This window comes from Fusarium mangiferae (assembly GCF_900044065.1).
Source record: "Fusarium mangiferae strain MRC7560 genome assembly, contig: FMAN_scaffold005, whole genome shotgun sequence".
Classification (NCBI taxonomy): Eukaryota; Fungi; Ascomycota; class Sordariomycetes; order Hypocreales; family Nectriaceae; genus Fusarium; species Fusarium mangiferae.
Window position 1 is genome coordinate 1,753,335 of NW_024573925.1, and position 13,809 is coordinate 1,767,143.

The 13,809-nt window shown below is 50.1% G+C and overlaps 5 protein-coding genes across 5 annotated transcripts; 2 read left to right on the forward strand and 3 right to left on the reverse strand.

Annotated features, from left to right (window-relative positions):
- Positions 1 to 323: 323 nt before the first annotated feature.
- On the forward strand, positions 324 to 4,518 carry FMAN_07516 (uncharacterized protein; the record flags this gene model as incomplete). The annotated part of the gene is made up of 2 exons (XM_041831148.1): positions 324 to 3,435; positions 3,485 to 4,518. The coding sequence occupies 2 exons, from the start codon at positions 324 to 326 to the stop codon at positions 4,516 to 4,518; spliced, it is 4,146 nt and encodes a 1,381-aa protein (XP_041681741.1).
- A 798-nt stretch (positions 4,519 to 5,316) lies between these two features.
- Positions 5,317 to 6,228, forward strand: FMAN_07517 (uncharacterized protein; the record flags this gene model as incomplete). The annotated part of the gene is made up of 1 exon (XM_041831149.1): positions 5,317 to 6,228. The coding sequence occupies one exon, from the start codon at positions 5,317 to 5,319 to the stop codon at positions 6,226 to 6,228; it is 912 nt and encodes a 303-aa protein (XP_041681742.1).
- A 121-nt stretch (positions 6,229 to 6,349) lies between these two features.
- Positions 6,350 to 7,274, reverse strand: FMAN_07518 (uncharacterized protein; the record flags this gene model as incomplete). The annotated part of the gene is made up of 2 exons (XM_041831150.1): positions 6,350 to 6,697; positions 6,777 to 7,274. The coding sequence occupies 2 exons, from the start codon at positions 7,272 to 7,274 to the stop codon at positions 6,350 to 6,352; spliced, it is 846 nt and encodes a 281-aa protein (XP_041681743.1).
- Positions 7,275 to 8,437: 1,163 nt separating this feature from the next.
- FMAN_07519 (uncharacterized protein) lies at positions 8,438 to 10,129 on the reverse strand (the record flags this gene model as incomplete). Its single annotated transcript, XM_041831151.1, has 1 exon — positions 8,438 to 10,129. One exon carries the CDS (start codon positions 10,127 to 10,129, stop codon positions 8,438 to 8,440), a length of 1,692 nt encoding a protein of 563 aa, XP_041681744.1.
- A 1,855-nt stretch (positions 10,130 to 11,984) lies between these two features.
- On the reverse strand, positions 11,985 to 12,505 carry FMAN_07520 (uncharacterized protein; the record flags this gene model as incomplete). The annotated part of the gene is made up of 2 exons (XM_041831153.1): positions 11,985 to 12,252; positions 12,306 to 12,505. 2 exons carry the CDS (start codon positions 12,503 to 12,505, stop codon positions 11,985 to 11,987), a joined length of 468 nt encoding a protein of 155 aa, XP_041681745.1.
- Between the last annotated feature and the right edge of the window lie 1,304 nt (positions 12,506 to 13,809).

The following is a 13,809-nucleotide window of genomic DNA, read 5'->3' on the forward strand; positions in this document are numbered from 1 at the left end:
ATTCGAGTTTATCGAGTATGGGAAGAATGACCCTGGCTAATATGTGCATTCGCAGTGATGGTGAAAATCACTTTACGTGAAAGACAGCATCGAGATTATTTCTGTCAATCTTTGAGCGCATTTCCTTCCTGTCACAGACGCTCATTATTCCATTCCGAGAGAAAACATTTCCAACTGTGCACCGGTTTGCACGCGTGCATCCACAAGCCACCTTCTACAACGGTCTTTGAAAGGGGACTTGAAAGCACCAATCTATCTTGTTGTTTGAATTCACAGGAGTTTCTGAACGTCGCCAGCTGCAAGGCAACTGCCTTTACTTCATTATGGGTGTCTGGGAAACAGATGACGAGTATCTCAGTGGCCCGGCTGCTACTTCGCTGCCAACACCTTTAGATACTCCCTATCGAACTCCATCGAGAGCATCAAAGAGGTCCCGGCGCTCGGTCACACCACCTGGAAAGGATTCTTCTGCAGCTCAATTACCCAACGAGACAGGTTCTAAGAGATCCTCACGAATTATACCGACCGACGAAACCATTAGTATTCTCGATCCTCGGCGTTTCACACCAACACTCCACGCCAACCTCGTCTCCGAGATCTTGTCTCTCCGCCGAGACCAGGAGGAGAAGACAAGGCAGATTGAAACCCTCGAAGCATCTCTTCATGCGGCAAAGGAGGAAAAAGAGTCAGTGAAGCAAAATCTCACTGAAACGAATAAGGAGAGCAGATCGCTCAAACGACAGCTTTCCCTTCTGGAGGGTGGATCGTCATCTGCATTAGGAGAACTTGCTCGGGAGAGAGACGAAGCTGTCGACTCTGTCGCTGATGCGAGGAAGCGACTCGAAACTGCCCAGAAGAAGATCCGGGTCCAGGAGGAGGACTCACAGCGTGTTCACGAACTATGGGCACAAGAAAAGGATAGCTGGGAAGATGAGAGGCGGAAGTTCGAGAGACGTATTCATGTTGCAGAAAGCCGCTTGAAGACTGTACTTGATGAAGTCGCCGCATATCAACAAGCCCAAATCAACAATGCCCACGGTGGAGCTAATCATGGAACTGGCAACGGCCATGATAGTGAAGTTGAGGAAAGCGGCCGGGAGAACGATGCTGCTAGTGTGAGGACCATGAGTATGACTAACAGCATTCGCTTTTCCATGACAAGCGGCACTGGCATAATGAGGCTAAATGGTAACTCTCTCGCTGATGAGCTCAATTTTGATGACGAGGATGAACAAAGCGACTTTGACGGCCGGGAAAGCGCCATGTCAAACTACGCAACATCGTTCCACACGCGCAATCTAAGCCGCGACAGTCCAGTGAAACGGTTCCATGCTCGAAATCAGAGTCTGGAGAGTATCAAGAGAACCGGAAGTGTCACTCGGGGCAGACTTTTCATGAATCAGTCAGTGCCTGAAGCCCTGGAAGATGAAGAAGACGAGGGGAAACCCGTCTCTGCACCAGTTTCTGTACCAAAGCTTTCGTACACCGACACGGGAATCCAATACTCGCCGCCACCTTCACCCAAGCTTCCTCCTGCGAAGCCTGCAACACCCGAGCCCCGTGCTCCTGTCAAGTTACCTGAAGTCGAGTGTTCGCCACGTGGTGATGGCGAGATTGAAGCAAACCAACGTCGGAAGCGTGTTCACCCCCCTCTCAACATCGAGCCAGCAGTAACTCGACGACTCATGGTCTCGAGCTCTGTTCAGACAACGGAAGAGCCATTGCTGCCTCCGACCCCCAAGACGCCCAAATCACCTACTCGGCCACCACCGCCGCCGCCAGTACAGCCTCCTGTGATCGAAAAACCCTTGATGGTCACATCTTCTACCCAGACCGAAGGCCCGCCCACGCGCCCACCACCCGCTGTTCCACCTGCTCTACCGTCGCTCCCCCCTCTTGCAATTCCTAGTATTAGCGTCCACCCTCCTACCAGTCAGCCTACCACACCTAAGGAGCCGAGATTGCCAGTGCTTTTCAAAGATTTCAGTTGTCAAGTTGCCTTGCCCTCTTCATCCTCTACAGCCGAGGCAGCGGTACAGACGGAAGGCATACAGACTGACAAGCGAATGGCACTTCTTCCACCCCATCTCCAGCCCTCTGCCATTTCCTCCCGGCCTACCTCACCAAATCCAACATCTGGGGTGGAAACAACGAAAAGCTTCACACCCGTCCCCGGCAATGTCCCACCACGGAACCCGCGTCGACTCAATAGGCAAAGTTTTAGCGATCAGCCTTCCTCGCCAATTTCTCTCCCCGAGGATGACACCCTTCATGATGCTTATCCGGGCAACAACGATGATGGCCCTCTCTCCAACCAGAAGGCCCCAGTGCGTCGGCCGCATCGTTTTAGTAGCCTCTTCGCTGGCTTTGATGGAGGTAGCTCTGATGAAGCAGATGATTTTGGTGATCCAGACTTGAGTGATTTGGAGTACCGAACTGCATTGTCTGCACCGCGTCCCAAGTCTATCTCAAGTCGTCCTGGTAAACGCAGCTCAACTGGCACGACTGAAACCTACGGCACGATTCCCACATCCCCTGAACAGATTACTATGCGACAGGGTCCTCGTGTTACCACAGAAATCCATCATGCTTTTACCACCAAGCCTGGAAGGGGCTTTGAGAAGGGCCCTGCTGCCATGCCATCCAACCGGGCTAGCGTGATGCGAAAAGCTGCGATGATCCAGAATGGAATTGCCAGTCATCAGGGCCAAGGGAGGGCGAGGAGTCCAAGTTTACCTGATAATAAAAACCCTCCTCCATTCCCGATCCCCACAAGAGCCAGCTCTAGAAACGTGCCTCCGAGTGCAAGTGCTCCAAGCGATGGTCAGAGAAGCCCAACTCGAGGAGACTTCTTCCAGCGTCGTGGATCAGGTCGCGTCTACCGGGCAGGTAGCGTACGAAAGGTCAGGTCTGCCGCTGCATTGCCGCGTAACCACAGACATCGTAAGCAAGGCAGTCGATCTTCACCTCCGCTGTCTCCTTCTACCGAGGCACCTGAGAGCCCAGGCCTGCCTCCGTTGCCTAAGAACGACATTACGACTCCTCGCACTCGGGCTCGTCATAGTGGCCAATTTAGGCATCAGCATAAGCTTTCTACCAATACTGATAACACATTCAATACATACAACTCTTTCAACACATACAATACTGGCAATACGCTCAATACTTCCAGCACGGATCCGCCCTCCAACCCGAGCAACCCTCAGAATACGAGTGTAGTCGATGCCATCGCACAGACCATGGTTGGCGAGTGGATGTTCAAATATGTCCGCAGAAGAAAGTCTTTCGGCGTTGCGGAGAGTAACGGCAAGGACGATACCGGCAACGATCGCCACAAGCGATGGGTTTGGCTTGCACCTTACGAGAGGGCTATCCTCTGGAGTAGCAAGCAGCCATCCTCTGGTAGCGCCTTGATGGGTAAGGCTGGCCGAAAACGTAAGTTGCTCACATCGATTCTATGATTGATATTGACTAACAAACACAGTGACTATACAATCTGTTTTGGATGTTAAGGATGATAATGCTCCACCAAAGGGAGTCGCAACAGTGTTCAACCGATCAATTCTTATTTTGACACCACAGAGAGCCCTCAAGTTTACGGCAGATTCTGCTGAACGGCACTATATCTGGCTGACAGCCTTGTCGTTCCTTGCACATTCATCGCAGGCAGTCCCCGAAAATATCTCTGCACCACCTCCAATACAGCAAACGCCACTGCCTGACTTTGAGGCTCCTCGCCCCAAACTGAAACGGGGTGGAATCAGAGACTCTATCCGTCTTGCTAAAGGCCGGACGGTTGGTCCTCGTGCTGGACCACCTAGTGTTCCAAGTATCCCAAGTATCCCCAGCGCACCCTCTTCACAACTCGGAGACGTCACTAGTTTTCCTGTCACGGAATCTGTAGGAGGATTCTCAAGTGCACACTCTCGAGAAGACTCGAGAGATGCTGCGGAGCCCCCATTTATACCACGTTTCCATGATAGGAACCAGGGAAACCAGGTAAACATTCACGGGCGTAAGAGGAGCAATACAGGCGGCCATGTACCGCCGCCGCTCTCTTTCCGGGGATTTTCTGGACCCATTGGGGGTGTTGGTCACCACCAGTCCACCAATAGTACTGCTGGTAATAGCACTGGAACTGCAGGTTCTTCGGATATTTATCAGTCCCAGGCTTCGAGCAACGGAACTTGGGCAATGAGCCAAGCAGGCTCTCAGCGAACTTCTGAAGCTTCTTCACGACCAAGCAACTTCTTCGATGCTATCGGTACTGTGCGAATGGAGGCCTTTATCAGTCCACTGGCATTTTCTCAGTTCAACGACTATCCGGATGAACAGGATGAATTCCGTCACTCGCTTCGCAGACGGAGTAAAGAACAACGAAGGCGACAAAGTCGAAGCAGACATCGAGATAGTTATAATTCTCGCAGCACCCGTGCAACACACGATGACTATTACCATGGAAGCAGAACTGCCGGAGAGGAGGACTATTTCCGTGATGATCCCTTCAAGGGATTCTAGCATCCATTTGATTCAGCACAGTAGCCACGACGGCAATTATCACTTTCATTATCTCTCGCTTTCTTGGTCATGTTCATTGGTTATGGCAGAGCTTTACGCAGCATTATACCCTTTTCTGTATAAATATTTGGGATCGGTTAAGAACTGGGCCCCCGCGGGCTAGTTGACAATCATTTATGTGTGGAGTTTTGGTACTATCTTTCTGCTAAATACTTCGTGTACACTGAAAACCTGGGAAGATTTAGGGGCTGTGGGATCCGGAGGTTGATGTAAGTGAAGTAGATGGTATGTCTCAGCAGATATAGCTTGTTGGTTAAAACAGGACATGCACATCATCAGTCCAATCCGGTTCGAAGAAGCCAGGTCGGTCTTGAAAAGTATATAGATAAAGGTAAAACTGGCATCGCCCATCTTGACATTGAAGCCTCCAACTGATGTGAAGCTTTCGTTTCGGATCTTCTGCTGCCAAGTTGATCGATTTAAACAGGATTGAAGTCTTCGTCATAATAATTGTCTTGCAGTTGGAGACAGGGTTGCTAGATAAAATCATGGATGACTGAAGAATTGCCCCACCAGCGAAATTTCCCACTTACTTACCCCGCGACTCATTGGTGTATGTAGTTCTTCAAGCTTCATTCTTTTCTCTTTGCTTACCTATTACCTGGACACATAGAAGTCAAACAAGGACAGACTCGCCTTTTCTCCCCGTTGAATGCGGGTCATATCAAGAGTTGATACCTACATATTACGTGAAACTTGCTTTCTGACTCAACCCTGAGCCAGGCTGAAGCCGCAATCATGGCCAGTCCCGTGGTAATGGAAACTCTCGAGCAGATCCAGACACGGCATCGTCGTGAGCTCAAGGACCTGCAGGGTCGCATAACGGGAAAGAAGAAGAATGCCACAAAGAAGACGCGCAAAGGCGTAAACGACGAATGTGCAGAGATGGAGCGTCAGCTGCGTGAAAAGCAAGCCACCGAGATCGCCGCTTTGAACAACAGCGATGACAACAGCGACGAGGGCGAAAGTACCCACACTGAAGCTCAAAACCAGCTCCAGGAAGACATTCTAGTGAAAGACACCGAGAAGCTCTCCGTCTCAAAACCGGAACAGCAGCAGCAGCAGCCGGCGCCGGGAAAGAAGCGCAATCGTCAGAAAGAGCGGCTTGCTCGACGTGCTGCTGAGCTCGAGGCTGAGGCGCAGCGTGCAGAAGAGGAAGCATCCAGTATGACCAATCACCGAGCCAAGGAGAGCGAATATATGAAGTCGACGTTTGAGAAGCATGGGCTCGTGGAGAAAGATATCGCGCCCGATGGACATTGTCTTTTTTCAGCGGTGGCGGACCAACTCGGCCAGAATGATATTCCTCTTGGAGACAGTGGCACCAAAGACCCAGCATACAAGACGGTGCGACGAGTGGCTTCAGAGTATATGTTGGAGCATGGAGACGACTTTGCGCCGTTCCTCGAGGAAGACCTCCAAGACTACGCTCGCAAGATGCGAGATACTGCTGAATGGGGCGGCCAGCTTGAGCTCATGGCACTGGCACGACAGTATAAAGCGGAGATCCGAGTGGTACAAGATGGGCGCCTTGAGCGTATTGGGGAGGAAGAGGGAGCCGAGTCAGGCAAAACATTATGGCTGGCATACTACAGGCACGGCTACGGCTTGGGAGAGCACTACAACTCTCTCCGAAAGGCACCATCATGAGAAGGATAAAGAGATCACTTTTGTTCTTGTGCGTACATCGGCGAAAGATCATATGGTGGTTGTATGGTATCGAGACGTAAAAAAAAAAAGGGAGATTCGGTGGCCAAACTATTCGGCATGGTTATCGACTCCAGACTGAGAGGAAGTCAAGCACGGCGCCATCTGGGCTGGTGCCGGCCTTGTGCGTCCGAGTTGGTTTGAGCAGACTCAGTCGATGTAGAGCGTCGGCCCAGGGTTTTGAACAAGGGTCTTCATGGACGGTACCGTCATCGTTGTATGCAATTTCTTCGCCAGGAGCTGCTAGGAGGGCTTCATAGAGCTCTGGGGAGACTCCCCATGGGGGACCATTCGCGGACATGGGTTTTGTCGAAGGGAATTCGAGACAAACGAGGCGGCCATCATGAGAAAGCAGCTCGGTCATGCGCTTGGCCCATTTTGGTCTTGCTTCGCGAGGCAGAGCGCATAGAAACTGTACAGTTAGTTGGCTTGCTGAAAAGTAGAGGCGCCCAGGAGATGTATCAACCCTGGGCTTCGAGAAGCGGAGTTACCGTATAATCGTAGATCAGGTCAAACTGGCCATCAGCGCCAGCACCTTTGGCCCAATCTTGTCCAAAGAAGTCACCAGTAACCCAGTGAATATTGCCTTTATCCAACCCATCGACAGGTTTGTATAGACCTTCTGACTCGGCTTGCTTTTGGTTCTTGATAGCCTCCTCCTTTGCAGCAGCACTGAAGTCGAGGCCCCAGACATCATAGCCCCACGAGCTCAAAAGCAGAACATCGTGACCACGCCCGCAACCCGGGACTAGAGCCTTCTTCTTTTCAATAGCGCCTGCTGAGTCTCGGAGGGGATGGCCACGATGATCATGATGTTGGGAGGGCGGTACGAGATCAGGTCTTTGAGCGAGGAGGTCGTGAAGAGCAATGGAGGCGGTCCCGCGGTCCCATGGTGTTAAAGCCTCTGTCCAGCAACTATCCCACTTCTCACCCTGCTCTGCGAAGGGAACAGTCGAGATGCGGTCTTCCAAAGGGTTTTCGGTAGCCATTGGCGCTTATGGGGGAGGGGGAATACGAAAGCGAGACTATGTGGCGGTGATGAAAGGTGAAGAATAAATTTGCTCGACCTGGGGATACAACTCGAGCCCTCAGATAGCGCGCGTTATGAGGTGAGGGGGAGGGTCCTGTCGGCTCGGGATGGATCGATATAAGTTCGGGATGGAATAGGATGGTGGGGTTAGACAATGACGAAAGAGGGACGTTTGTGGAGAGCCATGAAAGCTGTGGAGGTTAGCAATCGGTATCAGTGATTACAGAAGCGTGTCTTTGCTTGAGGAGAATAATGTAGGTACTTACTATTAGGTAAGTAGTTGAGATACTGAGGTTGGAGATGAAAAGGGCAGAATCAAATCATTTTTCATTCGGTCGCGTGAGTTACTCAAGTTTCGGAAGGAGAATTTGTACGGACATCCGGAGCACCTTCTGTAGGCCCTCGCCTAGCGCGTACGCTAGGTAACTACCTAAATGCCCTGTGGAAGGCATCTAAACTTCCATTAGCTTTGTTCTCTGAGGAGTTGCTGTCTCTTACCAGGTAGGTATGTACTATATGTATTCATGAATAAGTGATTGGGCGAGGTACCTAGATACGGCACCTTTCATGTAAGATAAGATGTTGACGGGCGAAACAATGGTTCATTGACACAAGGTCTTAAGAATGATGGTAGGGGCTTGAAAAACGTCAATAACTACCTACTTATGTTTCCCAGTCTTCGACCATGAGCATGAGCCTCAACCGCAACGTAGTGAGTGATATAATTAATTGGTCTGTTCCCTGCTTGGTAAATGACTTGCATGAACAGGCCGGTACAAAGGGCCCACGGGAGCAACTATAGTCAGATCTGTGGTTACACACTTATGCCCTGTAACGACGCACGACAAAGCATCTGCTCACGAGATACTGAGTAGAGGGATCAGACAAGCGATATAGCGATTAGATACACAGAAGCCGACAAGCAAACAAGCAACCTACTCAAACATAACTAACTGATCTACAATACAGATACTCTACTCGCCTCGCCTATGCAGGCATACGTTACCAGTCATCGACTCGCTTTCTTCGCATCTGGTTCAACCGACCGACCTCTTGAAGATAGCCGTGAACTTGGCCCACGTAACTCCCAAAAGACTCCACCTGCGAGGCCTCTCAGTGTTGTCACTGTCTTGGTCGGAGGGCCTTGAGAAGTGCAAAGGGATAGTCATAATCATCCTTGGAGAGTTTGTCCTTCATGGTACCATACAATTCTTTGAATTTTTTGCGGAGCCCACCTTTGTTCGCCATCAAGGGTGGTTCCAGTTCCTTAGAAGCATCTGTGGCTGCGGCGAGTGCTTCTGGCTGGCTTGACGACTCGTCGACCCTACCCTGTCGTGATTGTACATCAACCGTAGCTTCAGGTACCACAGTATGTGGAATCGTCAAAGATTCGGCGCCAGTGATATGGCCTGGGATTCCTTCAGACTCTTGTTTCCTTTGGAATGACTTGAGAGTGACGTCGCACATGTTCTTCACCAATGCTTTCCCTTCATCCGAGAGCTCTCCCTTCTCCTTCAACTCATAGGCAGGCATTCGTGAAAAGCCTTCCATGACCCTGACTGCGTCCACAATAGCCTCTTCACCTCCTTCGAACCAATCCTTGTGCCCTTTGCCGCACTTCTTACACCTTTTAACCCGTACATTGATGTCCCTGAGAAACAAGTGCACCAGTCTATGGGCTTTGGGAGCACCGTTGAATAAATTGGGAGACTCGTAGACTGGCTTGGTCTCACATGATGCGCCATAACAGTTGTTGGGCCGTGATAGACTTGTGTTGACAGTAGTAGCGGTCCATCCAATCTTGAACAGATCCTTCTGTTCCCTGTGCTTCAGGACATACACCTTGCCCTCTCCCGCCTGTGCATGCGTGAGAGGCTTCCTTAATTCCAACACGATGGCGGCTTGATCGCTCAAAGTTCCGTTTCTCTTTAACCCAAGTCCACTAAACTGCGGGTGGACAAGTCGTGGCTCATCATCCGGTTCATTCTCCTTCATAACTGTTTCGTCCATAATGGACTCCGCCATGTCGGGTTGTTCTGCGGCAAAATCTTGCCTGGAATGAATAGGGAGCGACTTTGGAGGATCTCTGGGGGTTACAACATTCACCTCGGTAATGCTTGGAACAATGTTATCTTGCTGACCAACATCAACAGCCCTGTCAGGAGTCGAATTAATGCCGAGTGGAAATGGGGGAACATATCTCGGGCTCTCGTCAGATGTTGACGTATGTTCAATCGTAGGGAGAGGGTTGTGATGGTCTATCCTGCTGGGGGTGCTCAGGATGAAACTGTCAAAGCTGGAAGCCAGACTTTTTTCTGATGTTGTTGGTGTGCCGTCGTCGACAAGAGGACTTGAGAGAGGTGTACCGTATCCCACAGTAGGCGATTCGAAGACTTGATCCTGAGTCGGTGTACTAGGTAGTAACACTTCAGATGAAGCGTAACCTGAGCTCTTAGTTCGGAACCTTTCCCAGTCGCCAAAGCACTCTTCAAGGAAACCGCCCGAATTATGCCTCTTGCAGTGAACCAACGGGAGAAATTCTTTAACCGTCGAATAGAACTCGACCTCATTTGAGAATGTTTCATTTTCCATCAATTTATTCCATACCGCCTTGGCTTCTTCTTGCTTCCCCTTAGTGCCAGTCCTGCAACTGGCAGCCTGGCATTTTTCAAAGTTGGGATAGTTGGGATCATCGTCAGAGGCACAAAGTTTGACAAGAAGAGTGATCAGCTCTTTGAACACAGGCTGCTCAGAAAGAGCGGTCATTTTGATTCGAGCAGTTGAGATACTCAACTCGGGCTCAGGAGAATGCATTGCTGTGCCTATGGATGGTCTATTAACTATGGAAAGTCAAATGGCTGGGAGCTCTGCTTGCAAGGGGGTTGAAACTGAGTACCAGGATCAAGATACTCAGCCTCGAGAATCATATTGTTGGTTCGACTCGCTATGTTGCGAAGTCATGGTGTGATCATGGGTTGTATGCAGTTGGTTGTGTCCTGCAGACGGAAGGATTTCCCCGGGTCAGAATAGGCCAGATAGGAAATGGATGCACCAAAGCTGAAAAGTGTTGAAACGTCAGGGGGCATACATCATGTCAAGGGCATCCAACGCTCGAGCCTCATGAAGACATTATCAGCCTTCCAGATGGCCTTGTGTATCTGTACAGTATACCTAGCAGAGTTTCAGTTTATGTAAGGTAGTGTGTGACCTCCACGCTCCTAGCCACCATCTTTTGATGAGATGGAGGGTTGCAACACCTGGTCCTCCAGCAGGGAGATCCAGATAGACACGGAATTGACCGATACAAAGTCTTGCTACCTTGTTAGGTCTCTGCTGCGCCGTCCTAGAACCTCAGTCAAGTGCGGGGGAGGGCTCGTGGTGACCAGGCTTGGATAAGAGAAAAGGGAAGAGATAGGGGAACTTTTGAGATAAATCGTGATGTTCTGATATCCTGGTGACTTTGAATTTGCGGCACACGGAGGGGAGTCACATGGTGATGTCGTTTTAGTTGCAACCTCTTCCCCAGTCAGCGGCTTGAAGGCTGAAGCTGAACCTGGGGTTGGACACTGGCCAATGCTCCCATGCTCTGTCCCGTAGCACGATAGCCCCATGTTAATAAGCGAGCTATGTATGCCATCTCAAGCGCATACTTTCAACTGCGCGTACACGGCTGAATGTAAGATAGGTAAGGTAGTTACTTGTGATGCTGGTAGCTTTGCCTGAACAGTGGAGCTGGCTGGGTGCCAACTGAAAGTGCCCAAAAAGCTGGATATACCTAGGTACAAATGAGCTCACGTGCATTTGGTTCCTCAAGGCCAAAGAAATGCCGGTAAATGTACCTGCCTCGGAGGCACGAGCTAAAGTTCAAGACAAATTTGACGTTGTATCACTCTTTAGTAGGTAAAGATTGCATATCAAGTAGGGAGGTACTGTGAATAGCTGTCTCATTTCGTTGTAGTACTGGGAGTATCATCCATGCACATCATTCCCATTATAGCCGTAGCATTTTGTTGCAAGATTATGAGTAATGCCAAAAAGAAAACAACCTGCCCGTGGTATATATATCATCACATCCAATCATCCATCTATGTGGTAGCAGCAGCAGCAGCAGTAGCAGCAACATAGAACTATCCCGTCGCAGAAGTGGAGAGAGAGAAGGGGAAAAAAAAGACAAAAAACAAGAGGTCGTTCATGTGCCTCCATTTTTGAACCAAACGCCATTAACCCCGGGATGTTCGCTGTTGTAAAGGGTTAAAAAAAAGAGAGGAATACATGTGTCGAAAGAAAGAAATGCAATGCAATGCGATAGACTGGAGATGCTGTTGGTATGACGACAGTCCCTGGTTGCGTCTTTGTCGGTTGTTTGCAGAGAAGAAACCGAGCCGAGGATGGCGGTCGATCACAAGAATGGAGGCTTAAACTTCCTTGGTCGGATAAAAAGCCGTCAATTGCGTCAGCGCCAAACGGAAATACGATTGCCTCGCTGTGGTCCCCGGCCCGACAATCCCACGTTGACTCTAGTAGAACAGCAGCCGATACATTTCATCGGATCAAGGGCCGACGCTATGGGCGATGGATGAATGAGGCCCACTTCATATGCGCGAGTGAGCTAGGCAAATCGTTATCGTCGTCGGGAAAACACATGCCGAAAGATGCCATCGAACCATTTTCAATAATGCAAGAAAAGGATCCATCGATAAGCGTTGCCCTGGGTCGAGTTGAGTTGCCAAAAGACAAAGAATGTGAACAAGGCATTGATGAGGCGTGATTGGTGAAATGCGATAAGCCAAACATGCCACAGTCGCATAAATCCCCCAATGACAACTTGTAGTGATGCGCAGAGCTGAACAGGCTCTTGTTGTCGAGACAGGCTCTTGTTGTCGAGACAGGCATGATTATGGCTTCTGTTTCTGGTTTTTCTTTTTCCTATCATCGCCCTTGGGAGAAGGGAGAACATGGCGAACGTGACCGAAAGAGGCAAGTCCCCTACAGGCCACACTCTTCAAAGTCGCGTATCATGATGGCCATTTGCGCCCGCTTGGCAGCCTCGGCAATGAGCGTGAAGTCTTGGAGAAAGGCGTCGGTCGAAGGACCGTTATTACCCTGAGCGGGAGCAGGTTGGGGGACCATCTGTACAGAAGGAGACTGCTGAGCCGAGGAGTTGGAAGTTGAGCTGGAGGGAGCGTCCATAATGATGGTTGATGACCTTGATGACGGGATAGTGACGGACAATGTTGGTATAAGCGAGCGAGTCCGGGTTTTGGCGAGAGGAGGGACAGATACGCAAGATAGTATAGTATAGAGTAGAAGGTCGGGGGAGAAGAATGTGGGAATGGGGTAGACTATGTATCCGTGAGGTTAGGCAGCCAAGAAATAAAGATACCGTAGCACAGTGACAGTTGACAAACTACTGTATGTATTGGATGTGTGTGCGTAGGATGATGTGGAGGTGGGTGTGCGTGCTGTTGGCCCTGGCCTGGATTATGGATATACTATGCTTATGACCGTAAAGGTAGGTAGGTCGGAAGCACAGGTATTGCGTGGGGTAAAATGACGGGATGTCACCCTCTTGTTCCCCTTTGGTCTGTTCTCAAGAATACATATGTAGGTAACGACTTGTTTCACACGCTTGCTGCCACCTCCTTCTGCAGGGTGACGTCCCGGTAATGGCTGTAGACTCTGGAAGTTGGCACGAGTGGTGACGTTCTTGACAACTCCCAACCTAAACGTCTGATTTTAGGTGTGGTCGGTGTATTAGGCTGATGCCGCAAACAGTTGGGTGTGCTGAAGACCCGCTTGTTAGGAGTTGACCTCTTATTCTGGCTGCGCTCCAGAACAATAAAGGGCCGAGTGTCTGGGGGCAGGATGCAAATCAAATCGTGAACGGAGACGGAGACGCCGGAGTGTGGAGGAGGCAACGAAAGATCATAAGAAGGAGGCTCAAAAATTCTCGAGTGGTTAGTAGGTAAGTGCCTACATAATATGTATGTATAACAGTGGAAGATGCCGCACGAAGTCATAACGACTGAAGCCGAGGAAACCAAGATAGGTAGCCCTGGCCAGGGTAAGAAGGTATCAAATGGATTGGATGGCACCACAGCTTGTGACTAGGTACCTAGTAGTTACCAATTGTTCACTTCATTTACACTTATCCGCAAGTACCGGCCGTCTTCATCCACACGGTAACACACTGACAAAAAGCCCCAAGGTTACATGCAGCAGTAGATAACTGTTCTGTTCCTGGATCCTAAGTTAGATAATCGCGCGGCGGGGCAGAAAATGGAACCGAGAGAAAACAAAAAGAAGTCTTCTCTGCATTACCGCAACTCGAACTCGGCCTTATGCCCGGGAGCTAACCAGAGCTAGAAACTGGGGTCTGGTTATATCATGTCCTAGTGGATCTGGGGTGCAAGTGGGAGGGAGATGTGGGATCTCAAGACCCAACTTTTCGTTTCTGTTCTTTTTTCTTTGCTTCCTCTTGTCATTGGAGCATT